Genomic DNA, 17,470 nt, shown 5'->3' on the forward strand with positions numbered 1-17,470 from the left:
AGTTTGTGAGATTACTATGCAAGGATCCTCAAATTGTGTAAACTCTAATGTAGTGGAACCAAGAGTTATCTATCTTAATGTTCTGTACAGTCTGAGAGTTATTCCTCTTGAAGTGGAACTCTTCTACGTTCAGTTTTTCAGGTTGTGTACGTGCGGTTCCACCGCAGTGCTACACATTTTCATTCCTATGTTACTATTTATGTTGTTCAAGCCAACCATAAACCTCGGACCATTACTGGGTCCCCAGAAAGGGGTTCAATGTTTAAAATAGAAAAAGCATATGCTACGAAATGTAATGTTACAAGGAACTGCTGTTCAGGTGAGCGATGTGGCCCATGGGCCTCTTGTTTTATTTGACCATTTGATGCCTTTTAGCAATAACTTTAATATGTAGAACAGAAAAAGAAATCCCTAGGGCAAAAGTTTTGAAAAAATGTAAAAAATATGCAAAATCGACACATTTCAAGCAAAATCCCAAAGGGTCCTATGTCAAAGATTAACAAACTTTGAGATGACCCCCTAAACAAACGGTGTGGTAAATGTCTTATTTTTTAATCTTAAAATAATAATTATATCAGCAGAAATTCATGTAAAAAGTTTCATCCAAAAATCTAGGGCAGAACAAATTAGACCCGGCCTCGTTAAACGTGAGGAATTAATATCCGCGTAAAATTGCAAGAAGAGAAACACGCTTTGCGGATTTTAAAATCTCGCCATTATTTTCTGAGAGTTAACAATTATAAGAAATATGGAGAAAAGCTCTGCATTTGTGATTTTATATTCTAGTGATTTGATGCAAAACGGCTGGATCACGGAAATAAGTACTCGCGTAATATAAGGAAATTACAGTATCTGTTGTTAAAGGTATTGTTGTCAGTTGAGTGGACAACACAGGCTAATAGATAAGAACCCAAACTGAAGTCGATGTACTAATTAAAAATAAAGGATGATGGATAGTATTTCCCTTGTATGCATAAGAAATATTTTGACAAAAATAGAAATAATAAAAATAGACAGACATTTCTTTTGCTTTTTTTTCAGAGCTGCTGATTTATTGTTGGGGGGAGCTGTGTTAAACAAAGGATTTCAGCCCCACGAGTCTCACATACCTTACACCCTACAGGTAAAATCACACCAACAGGTAACTTACAGGTGTATACGTGCCATGTACAGCAGGTGTCTGTATACACCAGTGGATATACACCACAAGTAACTTACAGGAGAATTTCCTCGCACACTACATGTAATTTAGTATATACTACAAGTAAATATACACTATCTGTAACTTGGTACACACTGTATGTGAATGTACACTACATGTAACTGAGTACACTCCTCAAGTTGATACACATTACATGTAACTTTTCAAATACTACAAGTAAATATAAACTATGTGTAACTAAGTACACAGTACAAGTAAATATACTCTATGTGTAACTTGGTACACACTGTAAGTGAATATACACTACATGTAACTTAGTACATAGTACAAGTAAATATACACTATGTGTAACTTGGTGTACACTGTAAGTGAATATACACTGCATGTAACTTCGTACACTAATCAAGTTACTGTGGAATCATTAGAATTCGAGGTGGCTCAATTTTCGTGGTATTCATGGATACCTCTCACCCATGAATTGACATCCTCCACGAAAACTAATTATAAAAGATTTAGTTTTCCCTCTGAAACTGAAAACCGACGCATCCACGGAATTACGTCCCCACGAATAAGCAAAAATTCCACAACCCACGAAAATTGGCCCCCACAAAATTAAATGATTCCACAGTAAAACACATTACATGTAACTTTTCACATACTACAAGTAAATATACACTATGTGTAACTTTGTAAACACTACAAGTAGATATACACTACATGTATCTTTGTACATACTTTATGTACATATACACTGTATGTAGCTTAGAACCCACTCCAAGTCTATATTCACTAAACGTAACTTAGTGCACACTCCAAGTCAATATACACTACACATAACTTGGTACACACTCCAAGTCAATATACACTAAACATAACTTAGTGCACACTCCAAGTCAATATACACTACACATAACTTGGTACACACTCCAAGTCAATATACACTAAACATAACTTAGTGCACACTCCAAGTCAATATACACTACACATAACTTGGTACACACTCCAAGTCTATATACACTACACATAACTTTGTACACACTCCAAGTCAATATACACTACACATAACTTGGTACACACTCCATGTCAATATACACTACACATAACTTGGTACACACTCAAAGTCAATATACACTACACATAACTTGGTACACACTTCAAGTCAAAATACACAATTTACATAACTTGGTACACACTTCAAGTCTATATACACTACGTGTAACGTAGTGCACACTCTAAGTATATATACACTACATGTAACTTGGTTCACACTCCAAGTCAATTTACACTAAACATAACTTGATACACACTCCAAGTCAATATACACTACACAAAACTTGGTACACACTCCAAGTCAATATACACTACACATAGCTTAGTACAAACTTCAAGTCAATATACACTTCACATAACTTGGTACACACTTCAAGTCTATATACACTACATGTAACGTAGTGCACACTCCAAGTATATATACACTACATGTAACTTTCTATACACTATATGTGAATACAGTAAAACACGCTTATAATGAAGTCCCAGGGACGGCTAATTTAACTTCGTTATAAGCATAATTCGTTATATCCGTCAAGTTTACAACATGAAATAGAGACCTGGGGAATGAAATCACTTCGCTGTAAGCGTCAATTCATTATAAGCGTGTTCGCTATAACCATGTTTTACGTTATACACTATGTGTACAAGTACAAGTATTATATACACCACAGGTTAACTACAAGACACAGGTCAATAATCACTTTGATAAACTTCTATACTACTATATTAAAATAATAGACTCGAATTTTTTGTCTTTAATACTGAGAAATCGGAAGAATACTGTCTTTTGTTTTATATATTTTAAACATAATTGGTACTTGCAGATTACCAATGTGTTTTTATTTTTTCTCAGTTAAGCTTCGCTAATTAATAATCAACGAAAATTCCTCAAAAATTCCCGGAAATCACTTGGATTTTTCGGATTTTACAATCTTGCGCTTGCGCAATACATTCACGCTAACGGGATCTTTAGTTTACGTTTCCACAATATCACATCTGCATGAATAAACTCAGAAATGTTAATACATATACTGGTATATATTCTGTTCATATATATTACTGATTTCTTATGAGAGAAAGTATAAAATAACAAATATATACATTTCAAGTACATGTAACTACATAATTACTTTTGTCTTCGTGATGAGAAAACATATTTGATTACATGTGAAAAAGTTACATTATATTTGTTAGAGTGAAGATAGAATAATTATGTTTTATCGTAAAAATGAATAATGTCCTACGGACCCAGTTTTACAAAAAGAATACGTGTACGTTGGTGAAAAGGTGTTGAATTCTTCCATTCTGTGGATTAAAATTTTTAGATAAAAGGTATTTGCAGTCTGAAAAAGGTTTGTTGTGATGAATTTGAGTGTTATTTTCAAGGCAACTTCATTAACTTTCTCCATAATCGTTCCGGAGCGATTCTGCAATTTTCTGCTACATTACGGGTATAACGGATGCATTCTAACTGTGGGGAGTGCCTTTCCCGAGACACAGTTAGATTTACCAAACTAAGGAAAGTGTAGTGAAATTAATACCATTATTGTAGGCTTATAGCTTTGTTATGCAAATTTCAATAATAAACTGTGTCGATGTACCTATCCGTAAGTGTCCGATATGCAATGTCAACCCGTGCACGCACGGGTCAAAGTCTAGTACAATATGAAAAGAACATCAAACATCCTTTTTAACAAATGTTTTAGAACTATAAGACTGAAAATAATGGAGATGAGCAAATGCTTATTTGACCATAGTAGACTGACTGAGATTGTTTCTGTTTAGATGTTCATTGACTACAACTTGTATGGGATGAACATGTTGAATGTGGCAGCTGTCAAGTTCAGGAGGAAAGCCCAGGATGGTGAGTAACTAGAACCCTGTAATATTAGAGTCTTCTATATAAAGTTTGTCACCGATCTTTACCCTTCATTCCCAATTTAGATTCTCTCTTGAGGTTCGAAATAAAAATAATTTAATTTATATAAAACATAATGATTTAATTGTAATTTGTATGTGTTATGAGAAGATGTTGTCTGTTCATCTCTTTAAATGTGTATATAACATGGTTTTGACAGAGAATGCTAACCCCAATGACCCAGAGTCGCTCCATCAGTCTGACCCGACCACCCCTACTTCTCCAGATGGATCGCTCCAGGACTGGCTCAATAACGCATCTCTGTCCCCGAGTCAGCCTCTTTGGAACTCAGACACCATCTCCAGGTAACCAATGACAGGGCAGCATTAGGTTGACCCCCAGACTGTCAACCAAGGACAGTGCAGCATTACATTGACCGCTGGCCTTTCTGAATGGTTAAATAAAGGCCAATATGATAGAAAGGCCAAAACACGCCTATCTGATAATAGTTGTGTTTATTTGTAAAAACAATCAATGTGATGTTAATTTTGTGATTATAACAAATTAAAAGTCGATTCTCCTCTTCCTAACAAAATTTGAAACTGAAGTTGATTTTCACATGATTTATCCATTGCCTTTCAGGGACATGTACCTGGGGTCAGACGTTCTCCGACAGAGCACGTGTGAACTGGAAGTAGATGTGGTGGCTGCGGACATCCTCAATCGACAGGAAGTAGATGGTAGCTGTAGTAACGTTTTTCAAATTGGGGGAAGGGGGGGGGGGGATACTACTGTAAATTCCTAATTAAACGTGAGGAATTTATATCCGCGTAAAATTGCGAGAAGCATCCCTCGCGGATTTTAAAACCTCGCAATTATTTTCTGAGAGTTGATAACTATAAGAAATATGGATAAATGTTCCGCGTTCGCGATTTTATATTCTCGCCATTTGATACAAAACAGCGGGATCGCGGAATTAAGTACTCGCGTAATATAAGGAATTTACAGTATAGAGATCATTGTTGTATTGGGTGTAAAAATTTAAATCAGGGAAAAGTAACCTAAAAGTAAAGAAAAGTAAAAAAGAAAAAAACAAATTGATGGAGACAGTGTAAAGGGTGTTTAATACAACATTTCTGCACTCATTAAAAAAGATATACTAGTAATGGACATCAAGGTGATAGTCCACTGATGTTGTTGTTACAGCTAATGTTGGAAACAATCCTGGTCTGGCCGCGCTGTGGGAGGATGAGCGACAGAGGAAGAGGAATGTGGGTCAATCCTCCCAGATCACCCCGCCCGCCTCCCAGGGTACACTCACAAACTTGTTTACTAAGGGATACTTGGGATAGTTTCAATTACTCAGGGATATTTGAGATAGTTTCAATTAATCAAAGATATTTGAGATCGAGTTTCAATTACTCAGGGATATTTGAGATAGTTTCAATTAATGAAAGATATTTGAGATCAAGTTTCAATTACTCTGGGATACTTGAGATCGAGTTTCAATTACTCAGTGATATTTGAGATAGTTTCAATTAATCAAAGATATTTGAGATCAAGTTTCAATTACTCAGGGATATTTGAGATCGAGTTTCAATTAATCAAAGATATTTGAGATCAAGTTTCAATTACTCAGGGATATTTGAGATCAAGTTTGAGAAGTTTTGAGACTTGTTATGCTAATTTTAATAGTTTTCATTGACAGATTTAAGATTTTTTCTCTTTATTTATTGATAGATTGTATATATTAAAAAGTAATTAGATTTGTCCTTTATTTGATTGCAGAGCGGGTTTCCGTGGAGATAAGTGACAGTGATCAAGCACTCTCAGACCGCTTCAGGGAAATAGTCCTCAGTCAGCTCCCTTACCTGTAAGTAAATAGTTCTCAGTCAGCTCCCTTACCTGTAAGTAAATAGTCTTCAGTCATCTCCCTTACCTGTAAGTAAATAGTCCTCAGTCATCTCCCTTACCTGTAAGTAAATAGTTCTCAGTCAGCTCCCTTACCTGTAAGTATATAGTCCTCAGTCAGCTCTCTTACCTGTAAGTAAAAAGTCTTTAGTCATCTCCCTTACCTGTAAGTAAATAGTCCTCAGTCAGTTCCCTTACCTGTAAGTAAATAGTCCTCAGTCATCTCTGCTACCTGTAAGTAAATAGTCCTCAGTCAGCTCCCACACCTGTAAAGTAAATAGTCCTCAGTCAGTTCCCTTACCTGTAAGTAAATAGTCTTCAGTCATCTCTGCTACCTGTAAGTAAATAGTCCTCAGTCATCTCCCTTACCTGTAAGTAAATAGTCCTCAGTCAGCTCCCTTACCTGTAAGTAAATAGTCCTCAGTCAGCTCTCACACCTGTAAAGTAAATAGTCCTCAGTCAGCTCCCTTACCTGTAAGTAAATAGTCCTCAGTCAGCTCCCTTACCTGTATGTAAATAGTCCTCAGTCAGCTTCTATACCTGTAAGTAAATAGTCCTCAGTCAGCTTCCATACCTGTAAGTAAATAGTCCCCAGCCAGCTCCTGTACATGTAAAGTAAAAAGTCATAAGTCAGAGATAACCAATAAGATAATTTGTTCTTTAAATCTATTTTTGTCAAGCATTTTAAGACCTCCTTTGACGTAAATATGGTATAAACTATTGTGTATCTGGAGATGATTGTCATGGACTTTGACAAAGCAAACAATTTGTGCACAAAGATCAATCAAATTATATGTTCTTTATCTGTTTTGTCAGAGACAGCCAATCGGATTCCATATCTGAATCATCCCAAGAGGACATAATTCCTTCCCAGGCAGCATCTAGTGTGGATTTACACTCAACACAAAACGAAGGTACTTTCTTGAAAAAGTGAACGAAATAAACATTAAACTTTTTTGACTTGGATGAATAATTGTGATCCCCTCTATCACGAGGTGGCCTGTCAGAATTGACTTATTTGAGTTTGAGAATGATCAGTCCTTAATTTATCTACCATAGTATACACAAACAGAATAAGATTGGTTTTTCCACATATATCATCTCAAAAGGCATATAAACATGGATAGGAAGGAAAAAGTCTGTGAAGAAAACATGCAAACAATGAACATTTAGCAATATCAGATAACAGAACCCCCCCCCCCCCCCCCCCTTCCAACATGTTGATTACTCCTATAGATAAATATTTCTATTTCATTGCTGTTTGTATTTTAGACGTGGAGGACGTGGAGGCCTCACAGAGCACTGTGATCCTGGAGGAGGAGGAAGAAGAAGACAGGGCGGCCATTGTGAACATGGACTCCATCCACAGAGTAGTCTCCATGAGTCAGCACTTCTCAGCGACGCCTCTATCCCAGCAATCAGGTCAGAACCCCCTCCCAACTTGCAGCAATCAAGTGGGAATCTCCCCCTCCCCCACAACAATCAGGTGGGAATCTCCCCCCTTCTCCCCCCCCCCCCCCCCACACACAACAATCAGGGGAGATCCTCAACCCCCACCTGAGAACCATCAACCACTCCCCCCCCCCCTCCCCCCACAGCGACCCCCTCTCAACTCACAACAATCAGGTGGTCTCACAGCAATCAGATGAGAACTCCACACCCCCCCTCCCCCCTTTTAACTCACAATCAGGTAAAAAAAACCTTCCAATTTACAACAATCAGGAGAGAATCTGCCACCCTTTCCCCTCACAGCAATCAGATGAGAACTCTAATTTCCCTCCCAACTCAAAATCAGGAAAATTCTCACAGCTCTCGGGTAGAACCCTAACCCCCAGTCTCTCAAAACAGCAATTGAATAGTTCTGCCTTATTCTCCCCTTGTGTCATTTTTAAGAAAACTGTCTGGTGCACCTCATTCCTTCTAGGCATTATGTGATACTTTTATTATCAATAACTTAAAATGATAACACACCTTCAACAATAGTAGATTGCTTATACATAAAATTGTAATTCTTAACTACACCTGTCTGTAGAACAACCTCAAATGAAAATTTGACTGAGTATAATATTTGGGTGGAGTATTGAGATCTAAGCTTCAATATTACAGATGAGCCCCAGGACCGGTCTCTGGCGGCACTGCTGGCTTCACTGGCCGACGACAGCTCTCCCCCTGCAACCCAGGCCGCTGCCGGTGAAGTCACCACGCTAGAGGAGAAGGACAGCATCCTCCTGGACGCCGCTGTTGTCCCCGACGATGAGACCACAGAAAAAGACGAGGCAGAAACTCTAGAAATGTCACAGGTTGTTTGGGAAGATGGAAGTCAGGACAGTGGGGAAGGCAGAGAGAGGTACGAACTAGTGTCTGGGGATCAGTTGTGCTAATCAAGTTGTACTTTATTAGAACCTCAGTGTGTTTATAATAGGATAAATCAGCAATTTATGTCTACTTTTTAATGAAAAATATTTTTCAAAAAAACTCAAGAAGAAGAATTCAGTTTTATGACCTAGATTTGTTTGCTTTGTTTGTTCTTTATTTGTCCTTTGTTTGTTCTTATTTGTCCTTTGTTTGTTCTTTATTTGTCCTTTGTTTGTTCTTTATTTGTCCTTTGTTCTTTATTTCTTCTGTATTTGTTCTTTGTATGCATTAAATTTGTTGTTATTTGTTCCCATTGAGAAGGGGTTGTTTGATGATCTAGAATTGTGTTGTTTGATGATCTAGAATTGTGTTGTTTGATGATCTAGAATTGTGTTGTTTGATGATCTAGAATTGTGTTGTTTGATGATCTAGAATTGTGTTGTTTGTTTCTATTCATTCTCTGTTTCAGATTTATTCTCTATTTGTCCATTATTTGGTTTTTGTTTTTCCCATCAGGAAGTGTGAGGAGTTTGACCTGGAGGGTCTGGATACCACCTGGAACGACTCGCAGGCAGTGCCAGTCAGTGATGAGGAGGGGGACACGATTCCTCAGTTTGATGGCGCCAATGACGAGAAGCCGCAGCCAGGTACGTCTTCAACAGACAGCTGTACAGAACATATAAACCTTCTTATATCTATTAGTTACTGTAATCTTGTAAATCTAAATGCAAGAATTAAAATACGCAAAAAATAACAAAAAGCAAATCTCACTCTCATTTTTCTGACACTTTTGAAATACATGTGTATTTCAAAATACAATAGAAGTGATTTTGTATTCTCCAAATTCATACAGAATGGGGAAATCACAGAATTAAGTACAGGTGACACTCGATGGCTCGAACTTCGATCTCTCGAAGTTCTTGATCTCTCGAAGTGAACTCACGGTCCCAATTTTTTTCTCTATATAACTAAGCAAATTTACTCTTGATCTCTCGAACTCTGATCTCTCGAAGTTCTTGATCTCTCGAAGTAGAACCTGGGTCCCGTTATACATATTTCATTGTTTTTCACTCTTGATAACTCGAAGTGATTGCTGTGTACACACGCGGCCGATCAAGCGTATAATTATAGCTCCGCGTGGACCTTACCTGGACGGTTGAGTGAACTCCTGGGGGCTAGCGTGGTAGTGTTAATTGGTTGATTACGTAAGGTACACTACCCATTGCTTCCTTCAAAGGGTAGATAAGTAATTTGTAAGTGATCTATTAATTTCAACAACTTGTGAATGTTAGGGTAAATGCTCTTTATTTAAAATATTCTAACGTAATGATTAAGAAAACATAATATATGCTTAAAAGTTTTTAAAGTGAAAAAATACACTTCATAACTATTCATGTAAGTTCTGTATTGTTTAAATTGAAGTAATGTGGCAGAGAATACGACTGAAATTACGTCAGACTATCCTTCCATGTTATAAATATAAATTTCCGGCTACTATAATTTTAGAACCAAAATGACCGGAACAAAAAATTCCGGATTTTTTTAAACTTTCGATCTCTCGAACTCTTGATCTCTCGAAGTTTAATCATGGTCCCCCGAAGTTCGAGTTATCGAGATTCACCTGTATGTGTATAATAAGGAATATTCGGTGTTTTAATGCTTTTATATCTCTCCTTGTGTATCAACATCTGTGTGTTATAAAGCTGTGTTATTTCTCTTCCAGCCAAGAAGAGCAAAAAGAAACGTCTGGGTACCACGGGACCGGTGGTGTCGGGGTTTGACAAGACTCCTCCCTCAGTGGGTCTGATCTCACAGAGTGGTCCATTCAGTCCAGAGTTCAGTAACCCACCCCAGGGGCTGTATGGACCCAACAGTAACCAGTACCCCAGTGGAAACCAGTATGACTTCCAAGGTCAGGGCTATGGCATGGAGTTTGGGGCGTACTCTTACAGTCAGTGGAACCCCCAGGGAAGTTACGGTGGAGATCTCCAACAAGGATTTGGAATGCAGACCTGGGGCCAGCAGACTCCCTGGAACTCCTCTAATCCAAGCATGCAGCAGCAGTGTCCTCCAGAAGGTCAAGGTCTTCCTTCACCTCAAGGTCAGCTACAGCCAAGGTTACAGGGCTCACACAGAAATCTTCCACAGTCACAGAACATGTCGAATTCTCCACGCAGTCAGCACTCACCCCAGGGATTACAGTCTCCACACGGTTTAACGTCTCCACACGGTTTAACGTCTCCACATGGTTTAACGTCTCCACACAGCTTATCTTCACCGCAGGGCTTACCATCACCGCATGGGAACACCCAGGGCAATACACAGTCACAAAATACAAGTGTCAACTCCCCGGTTCCTTTAAATATCGGAGCTCCTATGTCCACCTTCAGCAGTCGGACAAGGGTTCAAGGTCACGGTCAGAATCAGGGACAGGGGTATCCCCCCTCAGTAATGGAGAGCAGGGACTCCTTCAGTGCTCTGATGAACGATGAAACTTTATCCAATAATCTGTGGAATTTCTCAGAATTTGGTGGAATTAGTGATTCGGATGGAATGCTCTCTCAGGGGGAGAGCAGTATGACTGGACAGATTGGAACAGTGGAAAAAGCAATGGAACAGATGTACTACCCACAGAACCAGCCAAACTTCCTGTCTCAGGGCAGCCATAGCATGACCTCCTCTCAAGGTCATCTCACTCAGTTTCCCTCAGGTCAGCCAGGGATGACATCAACCCCAGTGGGGGGTTCTCAGAACAGCCAGGAGAGCAAGACTCAACAGGGTGTGAATTCTAACTGCTCACAAATTTTTCCAAGACTGGCTATCCAACCAAGCAGCCAAACTTTCTCCAATTCTCAGAGTGGTACCTCTCAGGGTCATTACCCAGAATTCAGCGGTTATTCTCAGCCGGAAGGATTTTCTCAGCACAACTATTCAAACACATTCTCATCTTCATATTCAAAGTATTCTTCGCAGACTAGTCCAAAGAACAGTACACTTTCTGTAAATGAAAGTGGTTTAACCTCCACTCCATTAGATACCAGCCAGGACAGTGCGATGTCCAACAGGAATTATAGTGGTCAAGAAGCTTTCAGCAGTAAAAGTCGACTAAGTGCTGAACCCAGGGACTTTAACACCCAGCAGTATCACATGCCTAGTGGGGGGAATTTCAGTGGAGACTCTGATGGAAGTCAGCAGAACTCCAGTTTTTCTAGTCATGCCTCCTCCCAGTTTTCTAATTCCCAGCCTCTCTATCAATCCGGATCCCTATCTCACGTCTCGGACTCACAGAGAAGTGATAATGCCAGCTCCTCTTTCTCCCCTCACTCTCACTCATACAAGGGACCTCAGCCCAGCGGCCAGTGTTATAACTCACAACCAAACCTCTCCACCCCTCACTGGGGGCCACACATGTCTACTATCAATGACAACCCCACCACCACTGTCAAGAAAAGGAGCTCCAAAAAGAAAGAGAATGGTGGTACAACGACAGCCACAACCAAAAAGAAAGCCACCCCCAAAAAGTCCACAAAAAAATCTAGTAATGAGGGTCCAAAACCTCCATTGGACTCCCCCAATCAGTCTTCCCTGGGCAGCATGTTACAGGCGTCCTCTCTGGGCAGTGTGTTAAAGAAGTCCAACTCCTTCCAACCACGAGGGGTACCCTACAGTGGAGGGAATTTACTGGAAAAGCTACTGCTGGCGAATGAGGAGGAGGGCGGCAAACTCAGGAAACCTGAACCGTCTGTTCCTCCCTCCAAATCGCTGTCATCCCCAGGGTCCTTATTCCACACATCGACAGATTCCACCTCACCTAAGAGTGGATCAAGCAGTTCGTCACAGCCTTTCTCTGATAAATCTGAAAGTTCAAGGGGTACTACAACAAACATCAATTTTTCTTATCAGAATTCATCAGGACCTTATCAAACCAATCTTGGACCTAAAAAACCTCCAGGACCTCATCAGACACCATCAGGACTGAATCAGAATTCACCCGGACCTCCACAGACATTACAAGGACCTCATGAACCATCAGGGCCTCATCTAACATCATCAGGACCTAATCAGAACACATTAAGGACTTACCAACACCCACTAGGACCTCTCCAGACACCAGTAAGTCTTCCAGGATCTCGCCAACCATCAGGTTATCACCAGAAATCAACAGGACCTAAAGTATTACTGCCTGGACCTCATATTTCACCATCAGGATCTCATCAGTCATCAGGGGGACCTCAAGGGATACCACCGGTACCTTATGAAGGGCTATCATCTTCATCTTATGATAACAAGCCTTGTTATCTTTCTCCATTCCGTGAGAACACACCAGACAAAGACCGGCAGCCTCAGACCACGGCATCTCATTCTGTGGGCTCCTTGTTTAGTTTACAAAACTTGGTGTCAAACGTTTCACAGAAGACCAAATTCGGCCAGAGTGTCAGACAGATCGCCACAGATGGGAAGCCTTACTCCTGCTCCGAGTCTGAGCTAAGGAGCTACATTCAGAAGAACTTGGGACCAGTAGAGGCCTCGGATTCTGTGGATGAACTTGGTAAGAGTGTGGATTGTGAAGTTCCTATACGTAAACCCACCAATGTCTCAGAACTCATAAGGAGTAAAGTAGAATTGGAATCTCGCAAAAAGCGATCAACCTCAGCATCCGAAACGCCCAACCAAGGGAGGAGACACTCCGTTCCTAGTGTGAGTGAAAATCGACCAATGAACAGCGGCCAGACTAATCCAGGCAGCATCAGCCATCCCTCCTACCCCAGTACAGCAGACGGTGCAGTGTCCAGTAACTGTAGCAGGGGCTCTGTAACAAGTGTGGATAGTTTTATTCGAGACAAACTTTCATCCGATTCAAGTCAGCCTGGACATCAGCCCCTTCCAAATTCAGTTTGTCGAGAAAGAAATAAGTCTTTCTCTAGTAGCTCGAGTGGGGTGTCCGCATCCAGCAATGAAATTGTATCAAGAGAAAGAACTATGTCAACCTCTAGCGTAAATAACAATCGCACAGAGGTCTCGCGCTCACTGAAACAGAAATCTGTGAACCGCCCATCCATCGTTCGGTCATTCAGTACCCCAAATCCTCAGAAAATCATTCAGCCAGTGAAGAGGAAGCGAGGGAGGCCCCGCAAGACTGAAGTTACTCCTGTGGCGGTTCAACCAACCAAGTATACTTACCGCTTCACCGTCCCTGCACCAGCACACAAACACCTCCAATTCATCGAGCTGAGTCACCAGTCACCCAGAAAGAGGGTCCATTATGTACACATGCATCCTATGGACGCCAGGAGATACAGTCTGTTGAAAATTGGAAGAGAGGTGGTCAGACTGAAGAAGCTCTCAGTGAAACAGCTAGGTAAGCTGGGACGTTCGGATAGCCCACAGGAGGCTGAACCATGTGTACGAGATAACCCACAGCAGGCTGAACCGTGTGTACGAGATAACCCACAGCAGGCTGAACTGTGTGCTGAATCATGTGTACAAGCCGTCAAAAGAGGAAACACCATGCCCTTTGTCAGTGAAAAGAAGGCTTACCCAAGTTACGAAGAACTACGAGAGGAAGTGGCCAAGTCCAAAGGAGCCACAAAATTGGTGGCGGAGAGTGAGAAGCCTTTTGCTGAGCTATGGTGTGTAGAAGACAAGACGAGTGGACCACAACAGATTGAAAAGATCACCCTGGCCTCCATTATTGACAAAGCCTTCAGCTCCATGGATACTGATGAGGACTGTGTTGGAGATGGGCGGAGACTTGGTGAAGACTCAGTGAGTAACAGGAAGGCTCAAAACCAGCGAGCTTCTGATGACAAGGGCTTACAGAGCAGAAAGGAGGACAGGCTTAATCTGCTTGAACCGACGTCCAAGTATCAGGGCCAGTTCTATAAGTATCTCCAGAGAAATAGTGATGCACCTAACCCAATGGATAATAGAACAATGGAACAACTTGGATATTCCACCAAGATGGCCTGTAGTAAAGCCGTCCAACATAAAAAGAAGCCGAATCCACACAAAAAACTCCCTCTTGTGGTTGACCCCAATGGCGAAGATTTACCTGACCCTGTGTTACAAGACGTCAGTTTGATGAAGGCCTCGAGGGGAAGCAGTATTCCCGTACAGTCACAGACGCCAGTCACCGGCAGAAGTCCCTTCATGCATCAGTCCGTCCCTGATCCATGCCAACTATTAAATTCTGACGTGTTGGACCCAAGAATTAAAAGCAGTTCTAAAGACTATGAACACTCAATACATGAGCAAGAGGAGACTGACACTCAGGGCGGGTCAAAAATGAATGAGAGTATTGAGAAGGACAAAGGTCGAGACAAAGGTTGGGAGCTAGAGTCTGTAACACAAAGGAGAGAGGATGTTGGTTTAATGGAGTCACAGTCATCATTGGATTCACAGCCAAGTTCAGCATCCAAATCAGATAGCAGTCAAATGGACCAGGATATCTCTGACCAGATACCAACACTAACCAAGGAAATAGAATGTCGGACAGATCTTCTTGATGATATTGGGCGCAATTCATCGACAGCAAAATCATCAGAAAATTTGTCCCTGATAAAGTCCAACCCATCATGTCCCAAACTCAGTGTGTCTGATTTCACTGAGACAAAACAACCGCAATCATCAAAGAGTGTTCTCAATTTGTCTGGGAATCAGAATACTCCCACAATACCTCAAAACAGCGAGAAATGTGTGGAGTCCCTGGGGGAATCTGAAGGTGGCCCCCCGAGTAATACAGGCTCAGATCTGGAAAACATGCTCCCATTGTCTGAAAACAAGAGTGAGCCAGAAACACAGAGCAGGAACACTTGTGTGTTTGAAGGTCATAAATTTGAAGGTCACATGACCAGGTCAAGGTCCTCTAGTGAGAGTAACAGTAGATGGCAAACTAATGAAGATGGAGTGAAGAAAAATCACAGTGAGACGGACGTGGAGAAAACAAGGAAATCTGTCCGCATCAGCCGAGAAAGTCGGAAAAGGAAACGAGAGATACCAGGTGTGGATTATTTTGTAACGGGGAAGTTCAAGGGTCATAAACGAATGACAGTTCAGCTAAACAAGTTAAATATTTCAAATGGAACTGTTGTCAAACTGTCTCAAGTTTTCTCGCTTAATTCACTGTATCAGAAAAATGGGTCAAATCACAAAACCGTTCAGGCACCAGAAATGGCCGCACATGAACCGTTTTGTGACAATATCTTTGAAAAATTTAAATCCTTTCAAGACTCAAAATTTTTCGGAAATATCGTCTCTGATGATTCATCCAAAGATTCCACTTATTTTCAGCCACGAAAAAGTCGCTTGTCGCTGTTAAAAAGAGGCCGTCCAAATGATGAAGTGATAGAGATCAGCAGCTCCGAGGATGAGGGCCGAGGGAAAAAGGTGACAACAGCGACAGAAAAGGAATGGGGTATGAACGATTCTGTGATTTGTGTAGAGGAAGATGAATATGATGATGAAATGGAAGATGAAAAAGAAAGTGATGAAAACAGTTTCAGTAAAACAGTAAAGCCTTCTCAGAAATTCATTAAGAAAAAGAAAAAGACAAATAAGTGTAGAAAAATCCACACTGCATTTAATGGAGCCAGTTACAGGACACGGAAACGGCGAACTCGATCCTGCTCAGGGAAATTAATGACGAGTCTGTCTGTTCTACATCAAGCTACCCTGGCCAATCTCATAGACTCGCCTCTGTCTTACTGCGAGTCCACCGACGATTACAGGACCAAGTATGATGATGCTCTGTTTTCAATGTCCCTTTATTCACCCCCACCCCCCGATGAGTTGGAGAAATCTCCACCCAGAGCACAAAGCCCTACAGATCTGAAGGACATTGCTGGGTCCCCAGAGATAACCAATGTATTCAGCGATCTTTGTAAGGCCATGATGTCCGATGACGAGAGCCGATCACCAGTTTACTCACCAGTCAAGACAAAGAGGTCTGTGTTAGTGAGACTCAACGAATCCCCATTAAAAATACCACTTGGTGATAGTTTTGAGGAACCTGAGATTGGTAGTGAAAAAATACAGAAGGGCAGAGTCAGTGTTTTAAACATTCATGATGTAAAGAGACAGGGAAATGATGACAAAGCCAAGGAAAGTTCTGGATATAACAATGTTGGATCTGGACATCATCTTGACCGATCCATGGAACCTGTTCTGGATGAGCCTCTGAGAGATGAGGAACATGGTGCTCATTCCTCCGACACTGACAGGGATAACCACCGCACTGAACAAAACACAGGACCAAGGCTTGGACCATTACATATCAAACGTAAAGCCATAGTGAGGCTACGACCTCTGACTGATCGAGAAATACAGAGCTACTGCTTGAATCCCGCTGGGGCAGGGAAGGAAAACATCCCCGTTGTGAGTGAAAGGGAGAGTGTCTCCCCTCCCGATCTGGGACCGCCCATCATTCCAAAGTTTGGTAAAGATCTGAAACAGGAACTAGAGTGTCCGCCTCGGCTGATTAGGAGCGACTCTTATATTGACTTGTATGAAGATGAAGCCCCTGGTTGTTTAGATCCAGGTTCTGCCAGGGAGCAGGACTTAGTGACATCAAATGATAAGTTCAGTGAAGTGTATCATGCCAAGAAATTAGCACAGAAAGACCACTCAAGGAAAGTGAAAGGAAGTAAGGAGGAGAGCGTGCCAAACTCTGGGAGTAGTGAAACCTCACCGGGAGGTCTGTCCCCTACAAAGCTAGGGGCGGGCAATAAAACCGAGGGTGGTCATCAGGAGAAGACAACTCTGCCCCGGAGAAGGCGACCGTCCCAGCAGGGGGGTGGGGGAGAGAGGATTCCCCATTCTCTCACTCCAACAAAGAGGCAGGTCCTCAAACCCAAACATCCCCCACCAAGCCGCCTAAGGGTGGAGGGGACGGCCAAACAGTATGGGCTTCAGTGTGTGGTCAACCAGGACGCATTCTGTAGCAACGCCAATGATGTGCCGGAGAAACCCAGGTAAGGACTGATCGGATTACAGAATCTATGTCAGAACCAGCAGTATTTATTCGGTCTTTATCTTTTACAAATTGGGTCTGTTCTCTGCAGGGTAATGGGATTTAAAGTAAATTAAAAAATAAGTTTATAGATGTATAGGAATGTATGTGTATTTCATTTCTT

The 17,470-nt window shown here is 41.3% G+C and overlaps 1 protein-coding gene across 1 annotated transcript in view; it reads left to right on the forward strand.

The window, feature by feature from the left end:
• Positions 1-17,470, forward strand: part of LOC128168765 (uncharacterized) — a 74,925-nt gene that overhangs the window by 17,912 nt on the left and 39,543 nt on the right. The window contains exons 5-15 of the mRNA XM_052834902.1: positions 1,042-1,123; positions 4,001-4,079; positions 4,294-4,438; positions 4,716-4,813; positions 5,280-5,384; positions 5,862-5,946; positions 6,801-6,898; positions 7,257-7,406; positions 8,091-8,331; positions 8,856-8,986; positions 10,063-17,308. Of these exons, the coding sequence (XP_052690862.1) occupies positions 1,042-1,123; positions 4,001-4,079; positions 4,294-4,438; positions 4,716-4,813; positions 5,280-5,384; positions 5,862-5,946; positions 6,801-6,898; positions 7,257-7,406; positions 8,091-8,331; positions 8,856-8,986; positions 10,063-17,308 (8,460 nt within the window). The remainder of the gene's footprint in view (positions 1-1,041; positions 1,124-4,000; positions 4,080-4,293; positions 4,439-4,715; positions 4,814-5,279; positions 5,385-5,861; positions 5,947-6,800; positions 6,899-7,256; positions 7,407-8,090; positions 8,332-8,855; positions 8,987-10,062; positions 17,309-17,470) is intronic.

The sequence above is a fragment of the Crassostrea angulata genome, unplaced genomic scaffold (genome assembly GCF_025612915.1).
Source record: "Crassostrea angulata isolate pt1a10 unplaced genomic scaffold, ASM2561291v2 HiC_scaffold_47, whole genome shotgun sequence".
NCBI classification, from domain to species: Eukaryota; Metazoa; Mollusca; class Bivalvia; order Ostreida; family Ostreidae; genus Magallana; species Magallana angulata.